Source organism: Dermacentor variabilis, chromosome 7, assembly GCF_050947875.1.
Source record: "Dermacentor variabilis isolate Ectoservices chromosome 7, ASM5094787v1, whole genome shotgun sequence".
NCBI classification, from domain to species: Eukaryota; Metazoa; Arthropoda; class Arachnida; order Ixodida; family Ixodidae; genus Dermacentor; species Dermacentor variabilis.
Window position 1 is genome coordinate 9890199 of NC_134574.1, and position 16115 is coordinate 9906313.

A 16115-nucleotide genomic window follows, 5' to 3' on the forward strand; every position below is an offset into this window, starting at 1 on the left:
AAGTAGGCTTGACTTATTGACTACGCTGCGCGCATTCAGTGATAACACTCTGATAGATTTCGTACGTTGTTGTCACGTGCCATCGCAAGCTGCTGGGCCAGCGTGTGCAGAAGTTTTCGGTTTAGATAGTTCAATTCTTCTGACCTCACACTCATTCCATATAAAGGTGTTGCCATTTATTTTTAGTTTATCAAATGACAGAGATACCTTTGCCCCTTTCGCCTTGTCACTTACTGCAGAACACCATAATTTAGCACGTGTGTCACATACTTTCTTTGAGAAATCCTCGGATATTGAAATCCGGGTGTTTTTCACCTTGAAGCAGCTTGATAATATTTTGTTTTTCTCAGCGAAGTTGAATAGCCTGATAATAACGGGGCGTGTCCTTTGGCTTTGCTTTGTACCAATTCTGTGAACTCGTTCTATTGAGTTAATTTCTATTCCTAGGGTCTTCTTAAGTATACCGTGCACTTCTTCTTCAAGTGTTTTAACATCTTCATCAGAGCTCTCTCTTAATCCATAAATTACTAGGTTATTCCGCCTACTTCTATTTTCTAAATCATCGACCTTCGATGCCAGAAATTCTACTTGCATCATGGTAGATTTACAAGATTCCTCGCAGTGTACTATCCTGTCTTCGCATTCTTTCCATAATCCCCTTTCATTCTCAATAACTGTCATTATTTCTTGCAAATCTGCAACTATTGTCTCCACATGCTTGATATTTGAAGACAGTTGTTTCAGTGTTTTGTTCGTTTCCTTTTGTTCTCTTAGAATGTGTTTCATTAGTTCCTGCTGCGAACATTTATCTGAATCAGAGTAAGGGCCTGGATTTTGTTCGTCTCCGGATGTTAGTAACATTAAGCAGACAACATTAAAACAACCCCGCAAAATAGCAACACAGCATTGTGGACTTGGGAGCACCGTTAATGTTATGCCGTTGTCTCTAACTGAAGAGACTAAATGCTGGTCACTAACCTGTGCGATCAGAAAAAATTTGATCAGCATCCGTGCTCATTAGGTGCTTCCAAGTCCACTGAAGGGAACGTCGAAAAGGCTGCTGCTTTTATCCGGGTGCCACGATGTCTCCGTCGACGTTGCCGTGCTGGTCAGGTGGTCCCAGTGCAGTGCACGTGGTACAGCTTCCTGCGACTTGTTTTGTCCGATGAAGCCAGCAGGGCAGACAGCCGGAGGTAGCAGTAGATAGGCCTGATGCAGTGCATGCTCAGACCCTGCGTGGACGAATCCGGTCCTCGGTCCGGCCATCTGTGCGATCAGAAAAAATTTGATCAGCATCCGTACTCGTTCGGTGCTTCCAAGTCCACTATGATATATGCAACTGAGTCTGTGTTAAATAATAATATGCAAGATAACAGATTATAATTGTATACTGGGAGTCATTTGACACAACTGTATTACAACTAGTTTCCATGTAATAACATGAAAATTTCTATATGTATTTGTGTTTAAAAAACTCTTATATCCACACTTTCTGCGTAATTGTATTGCTACACCAGCCGCTTCCGTGCCTGTCTGGGAGACTGGAACCTTGTCAAGCCGAAGAGATTTCGGCTTTTTTCCCGGCTCTCCCTTTTTCACCTTGTATCCAGTGGTAAAAATAAAAATCATCATGATGATGATGTAGCAGAATATGATCACAGAACTGAAATGCCATTGTACTGAATTTTGTTAAACTGAAAGGCATTTGCATTGGGTTGAATGGGGTTTCGATGGGGGATACAAAAAAAGTTCGTACAGCTGAATAATTTGCTTAAGTGACGTTCAAGTGGTAGTTTACTGTATATTGGTTTTCTTGGATAAAAGATTTAGTTGGAAACAGTGCCTTGTATGTCCTCATTTTTTCTGAAACATTGCTCGATGAACAAGAGGCGCAAAAAGACGCCTTTCTATTTTGTCTCTTCCGACCTAACTGGCATTTGGCGAATACCTCTTGCGTGCGGGAGAAAGTAAGGAGGGGGGGGGGGTATATTGGAAAAAATTTGGCAGTGTCTGGCTCCTCCTGGGGTGGTGTTAGAGGTGCGTATGAACCACTGCTTAGATAAATCGAACTCGGTACCTTTTTCTCAGTACAAACATTCGTGAATGTTAACTTCTTATTCTAGCAGTTTAAAAATGTCTGGACAGGCCCTATATCACAATGTCCCAAGCCTCCTATTTTTTTTATCTAAAAGGACTTGAAAGCATTCGAACTTCAACGTTAATCAAAAGAATGTTACAACTTTCAATAGCAAGGGATTGCTATTATCAAGACTCCACAAAATGATGCAAAAAGGGCTGTTCTGCCATGAACAATTTTCAATATTGTAATTCTGAGAAGCGGTTATTAAGTTTTGAGGAGAAAGTTTGTTGAATGTATGTTCCAGCTTGTAAACCACGCACAAACTATTTGAGGGCGGTAAGAAGATTCTCTATTGTTTAATATTGCTACGGCACAGTATGTGCGATCACGAAAGGCGAGCAGTGTGAAGACGACGACGACGATTAGAAGCTAGCGCGGGCTGTTGCCTCTTGGCCAAGCGAAGCGTATTGCCTTGTAAATATACTTGTAAATAGCTTTTCGTTGGTGTCTTCCTACGTAACATATCTGGTGGAGGTGGACGTTCCCTGTACCTCGTCACGGAGCTTCGCAGTGGACGGTACGTCGAGCCTTCCTTCATGGCTCCCGGCGATGACAACCCGACTCCACCGGCTCCGACACCTGCTGCCACTTCGACGACCTACATCACTCTCCCCGCTCCCCGTGATCCTGGCGTATTCTCGGGCAAAGATGGGGAAGACGTCGATGACTGGATCAGCCTGTATGAACACGTCAGCCGCAATAACCGGTGGGACCCTACTATTATGCTCGCCAACGTCGTCTTTTACCTCGGTGGCACACCTAGAGTTTGGTATCGCACGCACGAAGATGAGCTCACCAGTTGGGATTCACTTAAGACACAGCTTCGAGACTTGTTCGGCAACCCCTACGGTCACCAACTTGCCGCGCAGAAGGCGCTTTCCGGCCGTGTGCAGACGTCCACAGAGCCCTATGTCACGTACATTCAGGACGTCTTGGCTCTGTGCCGCAAAGTTGACACCCACATGACTGAGACAGACAAGGTTTCCCACATCCTGAAAGGCATTGCCGATGACGCCTTCAACTTGCTCGTTTGCAACAACGTAGCGACGGTGGATGCTGTTATAAAAGAGTGCCGCCGCCTGGAACTCGCCAAAAGCCGACGTATTGACCAGAAGTTTGCCCGTCTGCCCAACACCCCAGCGACATCTTCCTGTGCCGACGCTCCTCGTCCCAACAACACTGCCGATGTTACCAGGATCGTCCGGCGTGAGATCGAGGCCGCCTATCCGGCTGCCTTCGACTCCAGTCCCACCAACACATCTGCAGTCACAGTCTCCCTCATCCAGGCAGTTGTCCGCCAGGAGTTCGAAAACATGGGTCTTCACACCATCTGCTCGACCCATCGCCCTGATACCCGCCCGGCTTCTTCCATTCCGCCCCGTCCCGCGTCTTCTTACCCACCTCGTTTCCGCAACCCTTCTGAATGGCGCACTGCTGACGACAAGCCCATTTGTTTCTACTGCCATCGAATCGGGCACATTTCTCGGCACTGTCGCAGTCGCTGGAGTTCCCCGATCCGGTCTACTTATACTGCCTACTCTCGCTCCCCAGGTGGCCCTTCTCGTCCCTATGCCGCACGCTCCGATAATGCCGCCACTGATTCTCCTGCAACGAACCGCCCCTATTCTCGTTCGCCTTCCCCCAACGACGACAATCTCGCTCTCCCCAGCCCCGTCGCTCCTATTCGCCAACTCCCTTCGGACGCCGCTCCCAGCCGGAAAACTAGACGATGCAGCGCCTCGAGGTGACGCTGCATTGCTCCCTACGCCGCCAAATCCTCTACTGACGTTGCCCACTCATCTGAACCTTCTTGATGTGCAAGTCGACGGTGTTTCAGTGTCTGCACTCATAGACACTGGGGCGCATTTGTCCGTGATGAGCGCTGACCTTCGTAACCGGCTCAAGAAAATTATCACGCCCGCCACGACGCCTGTTGTCCGTGTCGCCGATGGCGGAACAGCCCCCGTAATTGGTATGTGTACCGCCCGCGTCTCCTTCGCCGATCGCTCAACAATCGTGCTATTCACAGTCATCGCCCACTGTCCCCACGACATCATCCTCGGCTTAGACTTCCTCTCCGCACATTCTGCTCTCATCGATTGTTCCGCCAGTACTCTCCGCCTTGACCTGCCTGTTCTGGATCCTGCTGAACCACACCCCAGTCGCCTCAGTTCCGCCGACTTCGTTCGCTTGCCACCTTCGGCACTGACCTACGTTGACCTCGTGTCATCCCCTCCAGTCCCCGACGGCCACTACATCGCGGCTCCTATGCAAGACGTCTTCCTTACACACGGGTTCACAGTACCTCATACAGTTTTATCTATTACGGCGAATTGCGTCTGCCTGCCAGTGGTCAACTTTGGCTTGACGACACAAGTGCTGCCACGCGGGATGTCTCTGGCCCAGCTTTGCTCATTCGAGGATCACTCAGTAGCATCCATTGCAGTAGACGACACTTCATCCGATACTCCTCTACCATCGCAGTCGGCAAATTGTACCATCGCTGACTTACAGAAAATGATTGCCCCCGACTTGCCGTCCGAGAACGCTCGTGAACTCTACCGCGTTCTGTTTTCCTACCACGATATTTTTGACTTTAACGATCGTCCTTTGGCCCAAACTACAGCTGTCAAACATCGCATTAATACCGGCGATGCCCCTCCTATTCATCGCCGCCCGTATCGAGTGTCACCAGATGAGCGTCAAGTTATTCACGCAGAAGTTCGCAAAATGCTTGCCAAGAACATTATTGAACCATCATATAGTCCATGGGCGTCACCTGTCGTACTGGTCAAAAAGAAGGATGGCTCATGGCGCTTTTGCGTGGATTATCGGCACCTTAATAGGGTTACCAAAAAGGACGTGTATCCCCTACCTCGGATTGATGACGCCCTTGACTGCCTCCACGGTGCTCGCTATTTCTCCTCTATTGACCTTCGCTCCGGCTACTGGCAGATTGCCGTGGACGATCTCGACCGCGAGAAGACTGCCTTTGTCACACCCGACGGTCTTTATCAATTTAAAGTGATGCCGTTCGGTCTATGTAACGCCCCTGCCACTTTTGAACGCATGATGGACTCCCTTCTTCACGGATTCAAATGGTCCACGTGCCTGTGCTACCTGGACGACGTTATCGTATTCTCCCCAACGTTCGCTACGCACCTGGAGCGCCTTTCAGCTGTCCTGGACGTTTTTCGTCGAGCCGGTCTGCAACTCAACGCATCCAAGTGCCAATTCGGCCGTCGCCAGATTACCGGCCTTGGACATCTCGTTGACGCGAACGGAGTGCAACCGGACCCAGGCAAGATCCATGCTGTTGAGCACTTCCCTGTTCCGAAGTGTGTCAAGGATGTGCGCAGCTTCATCGGCCTTTGTTCGTACTTCCGCCGTTTCGTGCGAAATTTCGCCGCCATAGCACGACCACTAACCGAGCTTTTGAAGAAAGACGCACCTTTCCAGTGGGGCGATAACGAGGCCTCTGCATTCTCACGTCTAATCGACATTCTCACAACGCCTCCCGTTCTGGCCAATTTCGATCCTTCTGCGCCTACCGAAGTCCGTACTGATGCCAGCGGTCACGGTATAGGCGCGGTCCTGGCACAACGCCAGCGTGGCCAAGACCGGGTTATCGCTTACGCCAGCAGGCTCCTCTCACCCGCGGAGCGCAACTATTCCATCACTGAGCGTGAGCGTCTGGCCCTAGTTTGGGCGGTTGCGAAATTCCGCCCATACTTATATGGCCGATCCTTTTCCGTTGTCACAGACCATCACGCGCTTTGCTGGTTATGCTCCCTGAAAGATTCTACAGGAAGACTTGGTCGCTGGGCCTTACGCCTCCAAGAATATTCGTATACTGTCACCTATAAATCTGGCCGACTACACAAGGACGCTGACTGCCTGTCTCGCTACCCGGTCGACAAGCCTGACGACGCCGACAGTAGTAGCGCCAACGGCATTTTCTCTCTGTCTGCCTTCGCTAACATCGCCGATGAGCAGTACCGCGACCTATCGCTGCGAGCACTTATCGAGCGTCTGCGCTCTACACCTACCGACGCATCCGTTCGCCGATATGTCCTCCAGGGCGGCATTCTGTATCGAAGGACCTTTCTCCCTGACGGCTCTGACCTTCTTCTTGTCGTGCCAAAACAGCTACGACAGACTGTGCTCTTTGAGATGCATGACGCACCCACTGCAGGACATCTTGGGGTAACCCGCACGTACGACCGCGTCCGCCGCCGCTTCTATTGGCCTGGTCTCGCTCGCTCCGTTCGACGCTACGTTGCTGCATGTGATCCCTGCCAGCGTCGGAAAACACCTCAGGTGCTACCTGCCGGTCATCTCCAGCCGATCACCGTCTCTGTGGAACCGTTCTTTCGTGTTGGATTAGACCTGCTCGGTCCCTTTCCCACGTCATCCTCTGGGAACAAATGGGTAGCCGTCGCGACTGATTACGCCACCCGATACGCTATCACTCGGGCTCTCCCTACCAGTTGCGCCACTGACGTCGCGGACTTTCTCTTGCGTGACATTATCTTGCTTCATGGCGCCCCGCGACAGCTCCTTACTGACCGTGGTCGAAACTTTCTCTCGAAAGTTATCGCTGACATTGTGCGTTCCTGCTCCATTCAACACAAACTGACTACCTCATACCATCCTCAAACCAATGGCCTGACAGAGCGGTTAAACCGTACTCTTACCGATATGCTGGCCAAGTACGTTTCCAAGGACCACCACGACTGGGACATTGCCCTTCCTTACGTAACATTTGCGTACAATTCTTCCCGGCACGACACCGCTGGATTTTCTCCCTTTTATCTACTGTACGGTCGCGAACCTACCTTGCCCTTAGACACGGCACTTCCTCCTGCTGCGGTCTCAACAAGCGAGTATGCGCGCGATGCCATCGCCCTCGCCGACCATGCACGTCAGCTTGCCCGTGCTCGACTGACGGCCTCACAAACCACTCAGCAGTGCCAGTACAACGCCCGCCATCGTGACGTACAGTTTTCGCCTGGTGCGCTCGTGCTCCTGTGGTCGCCCACTCGTCACGTCGGACTTTCTGAGAAGCTCCTTTCGCGATACACAGGGCCCTACCGCGTGCTGCGCCAGGTGACGCCTGTGACTTACGAAATTGCTCCTGTGGGTTCAACCTCGTCCTCTCCTCTGGCATCTAGTGATGTCGTACACGTCAGTAGGCTCAAGGCCTACTACACTGCTTCCGAGTCCGATCTTTAGTCGCTCCGGGACGGCGCTTTTGCCGCCGGGGGTAGTGCTACGGCACAGTATGTGCGATCACGAAAGGCGAGCAGTGTGAAGACGACGACGACGATTAGAAGCTAGCGCGGGCTGTTGCCTCTTGGCCAAGCGAAGCGTATTGCCTTGTAAATATACTTGTAAATAGCTTTTCGTTGGTGTCTTCCTACGTAACAATATCAAGAGTTGACAAACAGCCACAGTTCAGCAATGTCATGTGTTTTCTCATTTTGAAGAGCAAAAATTATTTCAACATATTTGAGCTATCAACACTACAATAGTAATGACGCTAGCCATTAATCAAGTGGGGGACCAAGATTACAATTTTTTTTTCAGGGTGGGGGGCTCAGCCCCCCCCCCCCCTGAAAATCTCCGGAGGGGGCTCGGGCCCCGGAGGCCCCCACATAGTCACCGTCTATACTGCTATGTTAACATGGATGGTATTATATGTGCATTTCTCAAGTGAATAAATTAAACAAAGTACACGTAGTTCATTTTCATGGGAAGCAACATTGAAGCAATCAATTTTGCGTCTTTCCATTTTAAGGTGAAAGCCTTAGATGCCTATGCTTTAAGGTCTCATTGTGAGGTACAGAAAATATCATGTGACCCAAGGAAGGCCAGAAGCGAACGAAAACATGTCCAGCCATGTATAAGACATGATTAATAATTATCAGAGTTATCACTATGTGGTACCTGTTTCCAAGTTCCTGTGATGATGTCAAAGGTTATTTCAGATACACCGCTTCATCACTATCATTATATACCGTTCTTTCATATGTGAATGCATAGCTTGTAGAAGACAGGTAGGTAGAACCATAATGCAGAATGGACCATTTGTTAAAGAATTGGTTTTCTTCAAATGACGATCCATCTATAAGATTTTTATAATGAGTGGGACATTGCACCAAACTGGTAGCCCATGACGGTGAGGTGCTCATTGTTACCAACCTTCTAGTGAAAAAAATATACTTTCGAAGAACTCCCAAGAAAAGAAATGTATAGATATATATAGAGTGAAATACACATTATTGCAGGGACCTGAACTTTAATCAAAGTGGTGACAATAGTGGTCAAAGTTTTCTTATTATTTGTACTAATGCAATGTGAAGATGGGGATCACGATCCTGGCAACGAAAAATGAAAATCAATGATGACAGCGGTCATTGTCAGCTTAAAGAACTGTGTGGACAGACAGACATGGGAAACCAGCACTCACGTGGTGTCGGAGCAAAGCTGGAACTTATGGCTCAGCCAAATAACTTATAAGGGCTGTGGCGCACACGATAGCTGCGCGCGGGTATGATATACTATAAATCATCAAGCAGCATCTGCCACATGGTGTTAGCGCATGCTGCCTGCACTAATAGATCTCCCACCAAGCTCCTACATCTATACGAATACACAGCTACAAAATGCATGCCGAGATGCAGGATCCATCCAGTAAAGGGAACAAATTCGCCAGTCGCTTAATATGACATTGACCGACACCTACAGAAGTCGCTTAATCATTTAAATAATTAGGTGAGAATGACTTGGTTCGACAGGCAAGGTTCTGACTGGTGTTGTCGCTTTTTGTGACTGTTGTCGCGGATCGCTTTTTAAGTCGCGACGATAGATTGGATTTTTTACAAGCACTGCTCCAGGAGGGCACATGCAACCGGAGGCTTCAGGAGAGGACCTGAGGTTATAATAAAGCAGGCGGCGCAGGATCCCCAGGGCACCCAAGGGGTAGTGGGGAGATCAAAGCTGGAAGCAGGATGGCCCGTAGGATTGGAGTGGCGGAGGCCTAAGCGTGCTGGACTTAAAATAAATATTATTACGTCCAGCCGCCAACTTGTGACGCCAAGACTTCTGCAATTAACAGCAGTCAGAAGTTTGCCGTCAGCAGCGGAAGCGGACGAAGACACAGAAACGTGAAAAAGAGACCCCACGCTACAAGTTAGTAGTATTTTAATATTTAAATTATGGCAATTGAATAACGCGCAACTGAGCCCTCTCGAAGCGTTCGACGCATGGAAAAATTCGCGAGGACGGTAAGATACCAGTGTGACAGGGGCACAAACAAGGAACGAAAACGCACACACAGGGCAAACTGTGAAGATGCTATATATTTTGCTATATATGTAATATATGCTATATCTATCAAGTGACTAGTGCCATGCTATAATCTTCAAAGGTCGCAATGCTTTCGCAATGAAATTGTTGACAGTGCGCGCTGTGTGTGTATCTTGTGTTCCGGCTCACTGCTCATCGCGATCACGCCCGATCCTGATCGAATTTCGCGGTCGTGATTGCCTTCTTTGGACAAAATGAGCGAGAGACCCAATAACAGTCGAGAATTTCGATCCGGATCGGTGCCGATCGCGATGAGAAGTATACGTGTGACACTGGTAGTGACAGGGCAACGCCATATCATACTCGCCTTCACGGGAGACCACTGACCAAACGACAACAATCGTTCGCGCCAGTGCACTGCGCCAGCAACACCCAAGGAGACGCACGAGGAAAACTTGTACGCGACGCTCAGACCGCCAGCCGACACATCGCAAAATGCCGGCACGCCAGGGCACGCCTAGGGACAGAACGACCAAAGAAACTGCTCCTCCGTGGTACCTAGGCAAAGGGAGAAATTTCAAGCGCGAAAGCCCCCAGATTTTCTCTCTCGCACCCGCTGAAACGACTGGCCAATCCCGTGAACTGGCGTTTCCTCTAATGACCGTCTCGTATGCAACGACGCCCTTTTCGAAGCGCACAGAGTTGCCTGATCACACGCGCGCAGGCTCCCAGCTCCCGGCAGTACCGGAAAGCCGCTGCATAAGCCGCGCGCTTTCGAATCGCTAGCTTGTTGTGGACCCTGTTCTCCGACGGTACGAAGCGCTTTCTTTCCCTGCACACGCTGTGGCTGGTCCGCGCCGGACGAGGCTTTCGCTGGATCTGAAACTGAAACGCGGCGCATAACGATATATCGCTGCGCGCTCTCGCTACAACGTTAGAAAAGGGTTGGATCGCCTTGGTTTGCATAGACAGTGTCCTGACGATTACGCTGCTCGCAATAAAGACTTTTCTGAAACTGACACGCGTCGCATAACTCTTGGTGCACGATATATCGCTGCGCGCTCTCGCTACAACGTTAGAAAAGGGTTGGATCGCCTTGATTTGCAACAGACAGTCTCCTGACGATTACGCTGCTCGCAATAAAGACTTTTCTGAAACTGACACGCGTCGCATAACACTTGGGGCGCGATATATCGCTGCGCGCTCTCGCTACAACGTTAGAAAAGGGTTAGATCGCCTTGGTTTGCATAGGCAGTGTCCTGACGATTACGCTGCTCGCAATGAAGACTTTTCTGAAACTGACACGCGTCGCATAACTCTTGGTGCACGATATATCGCTGCGCGCTCTCGCTACAACGTTAGCAAAGGGTTGGATCGCCTTGATTTGCAACAGACAGTCTCCTGACGATTACGCTGCTCGCAATAAAGACTTTTCTGAAACTGACACGCTTCGCATAACACTTGGGGCGCGATATATCGCTGCGCGCTCTCGCTACAACGTTAGAAAAGGGTTGGATCGCCTTGATTTGCATTGGCAGTGTCCTGACGATTACGCTGCTCGCAATAAAGACTTTTCTGAAACTGACACGCGTCGCATAACACTTGGGGCGCGATATATCGCTGCGCGCTCTCGCTACTGCAGCGGCAGAGGTTGGATCGCCTTGATTTGCATAGGCAGTGTCCTGACGATTACGCTGCTCGCAATAAAGACTTTTCTGAAACTGACACGCGTCGCATAACACTTGGGGCGCGATATATCGCTGCGCGCTCTCGCTACTGCAGCGGCAGAGGTTGGATCGCCTTGATTTGCATAGGCAGTGTCCTGACGATTACGCTGCTCGCAATAAAGACTTTTCTGAAACTCGCACGCGTCGCATAACACTTGGGGCGCTTCAATTCGCTGCGCGCGATCGCTGCAACGGGGCAAATTAAGTGTTTGCTGTGCCTTTATCTGCGTAAAGAATTTTTCTGAAGCGCGACGCAAAAGCCCCGGGGCTTTTTTTCTGGCTACGCGCGCGGCGAATTTGCCCCGTTGCAGCGATCGCGCGCAGCGAATTGAAGCGCCCCAAGTGTTATGCGACACGTGCGAGTTTCAGAAAAGTCTTTATTGTGAACAGCGTAATCGTCAGGACACTGCCTATGCAAATCAAGGCGATCCAACCTTTTCTAACGTTGTAGCGAGAGCGCGCAGCGATATATCGCGCCCCAAGTCTTATGCGACGCGTGTCAGTTTCAGAAAAGTCTTTATTGCGAGCAGCGTAATCGTCAGGACACTGCCTATGCAAATCAAGGCGATCCAACCCTTTTCTAACGTTGTAGCGAGAGCGCGCAGCGATATATCGCGCCCCAAGTGTTATGCGACGCGTGTCAGTTTCAGAAAAGTCTTTATTGCGAGCAGCGTAATCGTCAGGACACTGCCTATGCAAATCAAGGCGATCCAACCCTTTTCTAACGTTGTAGCGAGAGCGCGCAGCGATATATCGTGCACCAAGAGTTATGCGACGCGTGTCAGTTTCAGAAAAGTCTTTATTGCGAGCAGCGTAATCGTCAGCACACTGCCTATGCAAATCAAGGCGATCCAACCCTTTTCTAACGTTGTAGCGAGAGCGCGCAGCGATATATCGCGCCCCAAGTGTTATGCGACGCGTGTCAGTTTCAGAAAAGTCTTTATTGCGAGCAGCGTAATCGTCAGGAGACTGTCTGTTGCAAATCAAGGCGATCCAACCCTTTTCTAACGTTGTAGCGAGAGCGCGCAGCGATATATCGTTATGCGCCGCGTTTCAGTTTCAGATCCGGCGAAAGCCTCGTCCCGCGCCGACCAGCCACAGCGTGTGCAGGGAAAGAAAGCGCTTCGTACCGTCGGAGAACAGGGTCCACAACAAGCAAGCGATGCGAAAGCGCGCGGGTTATGCAGCGGCTTTCCGGTACTGTCGGGAGCTGGGAGCCTGCGCGCGTGTGATCTGGCAACTGTTTGCGCTTCGAAAATGGCGTCGTTGCAATCGCTGCATTTGACGGTGTTTTTTCCCGTCAAATTTGGCAGGCAGTCTGGCAACATTGACCCGCAAAGCTGGCAACATGTTTAAACCACACCAGTCAGAACTCTGCCGGAAATTCTCCGGCGATTCGCGCTACACGTTCTCTCGTTTGCTCAAACGCTTGCATGTGAAACAGGTTTTACGCGGACATATTGAGCTTTCAGAATACGCATTTTGTCACCACCGAATGTCTTTCCATGCACAATCAGACGAGTATAGTGGGAACCTTGTTTAACGACCGGCTATGGTGTTGGGCTGCTGAGCACGAGGTCGCGGGATCGAATCCCGGCCACGGCGGCCGCATTTCGATGGGGGCGAAATGCGAAAACACCCGTGTGCTTAGATTTAGGTGCACGTTAAAGAACCCCAGGTGGTCAAAATTTCCGGAGTCCTCCACTACGGCGTGCCTCATAATCATAAAGTGGTTTTGGCACGTAAAACCCCAAATATTATTATTATTATTGTTTAACGACCAAGGGAATCGTCTATAGAGCAGTATCGAAATTGGGCACGTTCACATTTGCGCGCTTTTGCCGCTCAGGAGTTAACCATTCGCGTTTTCGAAGTTTGCACGTTAACATGCGCTTGCGTATTCGTGGCTATCGAAAGAGGAACGTTAATGTGTCCGTTAGCAAGACTCCACGCAGATGCTCCGATTTTTTTTCTTTTTCAGGGGATTTATGTCGGGCTAATGTTTCTTGATGGGAACCTATGCTCAATGTGGAATTATTTATTTTCTTCATTGAAACGTGTGATCCTGTTGTTTGTAACGCAAAGTTTAATGTTTTGTCTTTCTAGGGCGAAGAAGCACAAAATTTAATGAATCCATCCTCAATGAAGTGGACTCCAACAATGATGTCAATAATGTGTGGTGCAAAAAGGGAACTAAAGAAACGGATGCCTTTTGTGTGCTCTTCAAAACAGTCATTTCATGTGCTATGCATGGAATTGCGGCCATCAAACGCCATGCAACGATGAAAATACATGTTGAATTTGCTGCAAAGCACAGGGACAAGGATGGAAATCTGCAGCCACTGAAGCTAGTGCAAACTACGTTGGACTTTTCACACGGGACAGCTGGCATATCTGTCCAAGATCAAGTTATGAAAGCAGAAGCCGTTTTTGCTATGTCCGTCGTCTGCAACTCTGTACCTTTTTCCTGGGTAGATACAGCAACAGAAATGTACCAGTGCATGTTTCCAGATAGTCAGGTTGCAAAGGGGTTCAGCTGTCGCAGGACCAAGTTGTCCGGCATTGTTTCTGATGGGCTTGGTCCTTACTTCAAATCTCAAGTAATAAGTGAACTGTGCCACCCAAATGTCTACTTCTCAATAATGGTTGATGAACCCCGAAACGCGAGCAAAGGGTGCAGCAGCTGGATGTACTTGTAAGGTACTTTTCTAACAAGCAGCAACAAGTGGTTGTTGACCACCTACAATCATTTCATCTTGGACGTGGAACTGCAGAGAAAATTGCTGAATGCATTGAAGATGCTTTGACAGAACTTCCGAAGCAAGGGCTTATTTGCTTCTTTAGCGACGGCCCTAATGTCATGAAAAGCGTCAGAAACAAACTTGACAAGTACACAACGTCAGGCCTGGTGGATATTGGCCACTGCAATTTGCACAAAGTGCATAACGCCTTTTCAAAGGGTCTAGAGGCATTTGGTGCGGACGTTGAGGAGCTTGTGCGAAGCATCTACTATTACTTTAAGAACGCCGTCCGTAGCGAAGGCATTAAGGAATGCCAAGATGCGCTAGGAATTTCTTCTCGTGTTTCTTAGGCATGTCTCAAATCGCTGGTTGACGCTTCAAGATTCTCTTTGTCGCATACAGGAGCAGTTTCAAGCACTCCAGACATACTTCCGCAAGGATGATATACCTGGACGGCGCTTGGAAGCTCAAAACCTGCACAACAAGCTTTCTTTTGCATTTTCAGACAAAACCCTGTATGCAAAGGTGCTGTTTTTAAAGAACTGTGCAGACCTTTTCTCGGGTTTCCAGAAGTTACTTCAAAGGGAAGAACCACTTCTGCATGTGCTTCACTTGGAGATGATGTCGAAGCAAATCCTCAGTCGGTTTTGCGAAGTGAAGCCTACATCAACAAAAGTGCAGATGACTTGAAGGCTCTCAATGTGGAGGACCCCGCGCTGTGGAAAATGAAACCCGAAGTTGGTGCGGACACCGAGCAAGCTATGGTGGTGTAGGACGCAAGTCGAAGAAAGCGATTGCGGCTTGGTGCACGGGCATTCTACATGGCTTGCTCGAAGGACCTAACGCAGAAATTGCCTCTGAACAACAAAGTTCTTCAAAGTGCAAGTATTCTTGGACTTGAGCTTGGCAGGGTAGATGCCGAAGTGCGTTCTTTACGAATGCTCGACTGCGAACTTCCGCAAGTCATCCAAAGTACTCAAGTGTCTGGATTAGTAGATGAGTGGCATATGCTCAAATGTGACTTGGCTAACAACATTCACCTTGCAGAAGGCCGTATAGATGATCGGTGGGCAAAGCTGTTTCAACAAAAGAGTGCGGCTAGTGAAATTAAGTATCCATTTCTTTCAAAGCTTGTAAAAGCGCTGTTATCTCTACCCCACGGCAATGCTGACTGTGAGTGTGGCTTCAGTCAAAACAAACGAATGCTTGAAAGTCGAGCTTCACTATCCATCGAGAGCATCAATAGCTTACGACATGTGAAGACATATTTAAGAAGATATGGCAGCGATGCCACGAAGGTGCCTTTGTCACCACAGCTTCTTCAAAGCGTAAAAAGAGCGCGAGCCAGGTACGCAGAAAGAATTCAGAGCCGAGCAGTGGACCTAAAAAGAAAGACACCTGAGAATTCAGCGTACAACGGAGATGACTGATGTGAAACGGTCCCGGAAGCAACTTGAACAAAAGGTTGCATCATGTCGATTAACCCTGAGGAGGGCCGAAGAAGTTATTTCTTTTGGCTTGAAGAACAAAAGCTTGGAGCAGGTGCAACGAGGTCAAGCTTTGTTCTAACAAGGAAATTCCAGCCTTGCTGATTCACTTCGCGAGCTTGATGAGTTCGTAAAAAATCCAAGAAGCGTTAAGATAGTGCCGACATAAAAAAATGGTTATTGTCACGTGGTCGTGAGTTAGGTCTTGGCTTCGGATCACGGCTGCGTCGTGTTGAACTGAAGTTGGAACGACGCGTCGTCAAGTCGTCTTTCGTCGGTGCAGTCTTGGCTTTCTGATTTCGTCGGGACGGCGACGTGTATTTATGTCGTCGAGGTAGTTTCTTCGGTGTCTTCGTCGGCGGCGGAGGATCTTCGTCAGTTTGACGAACAGCAACCGCACCTCCATCGGTTGCTGCTTTTAGTTTTCCGGATATGGGCTCGCTGACCGGCCTCAGGCTGGGTCAGTGTATGGTCGGCGCTGCGGCGACAGGTAGCGGCCTGGTGATGGCGAACGCGACGGTCGTCGAGAGCTCCGCGGAGTAGCGGCGAGGTAGTCGGCGATATCGCGAGGGCGTTCGCCTTGCTGCGGGCGCGGAGCGTTCACGGCGAAACCTCGCAGTCCCATCTCCCGGTATGGACATCGTCGGTAAACGTCACCCGCTTCTCTGCAGTGGTAGCAGAGCGGGCGGTGGTCAGGAGCGCGCCAAAT

The 16115-nt window shown here is 49.5% G+C and overlaps 1 protein-coding gene and 1 pseudogene across 2 annotated transcripts in view; one reads left to right on the top strand and one right to left on the bottom strand.

The window, feature by feature from the left end:
* Positions 1-10118, bottom strand: part of LOC142587312 (uncharacterized) — a 59532-nt gene extending 49414 nt beyond the window's left edge. For both annotated transcript variants that reach the window (XR_012829458.1, XM_075698208.1), the window contains exons 1-2: positions 9819-10118; positions 979-1266 (exon numbers count right to left, since the gene is read on the bottom strand). Coding sequence is in view for 1 of the 2 variants with exons in the window: in XM_075698208.1 (XP_075554323.1) it covers positions 979-1008 (30 nt within the window). In the remaining variant the exon portion in view is untranslated. The remainder of the gene's footprint in view (positions 1-978; positions 1267-9818) is intronic.
* LOC142587998 (uncharacterized) lies at positions 9947-15668 on the top strand (annotated as a pseudogene).
* Positions 15669-16115: the final 447 nt, after the last annotated feature.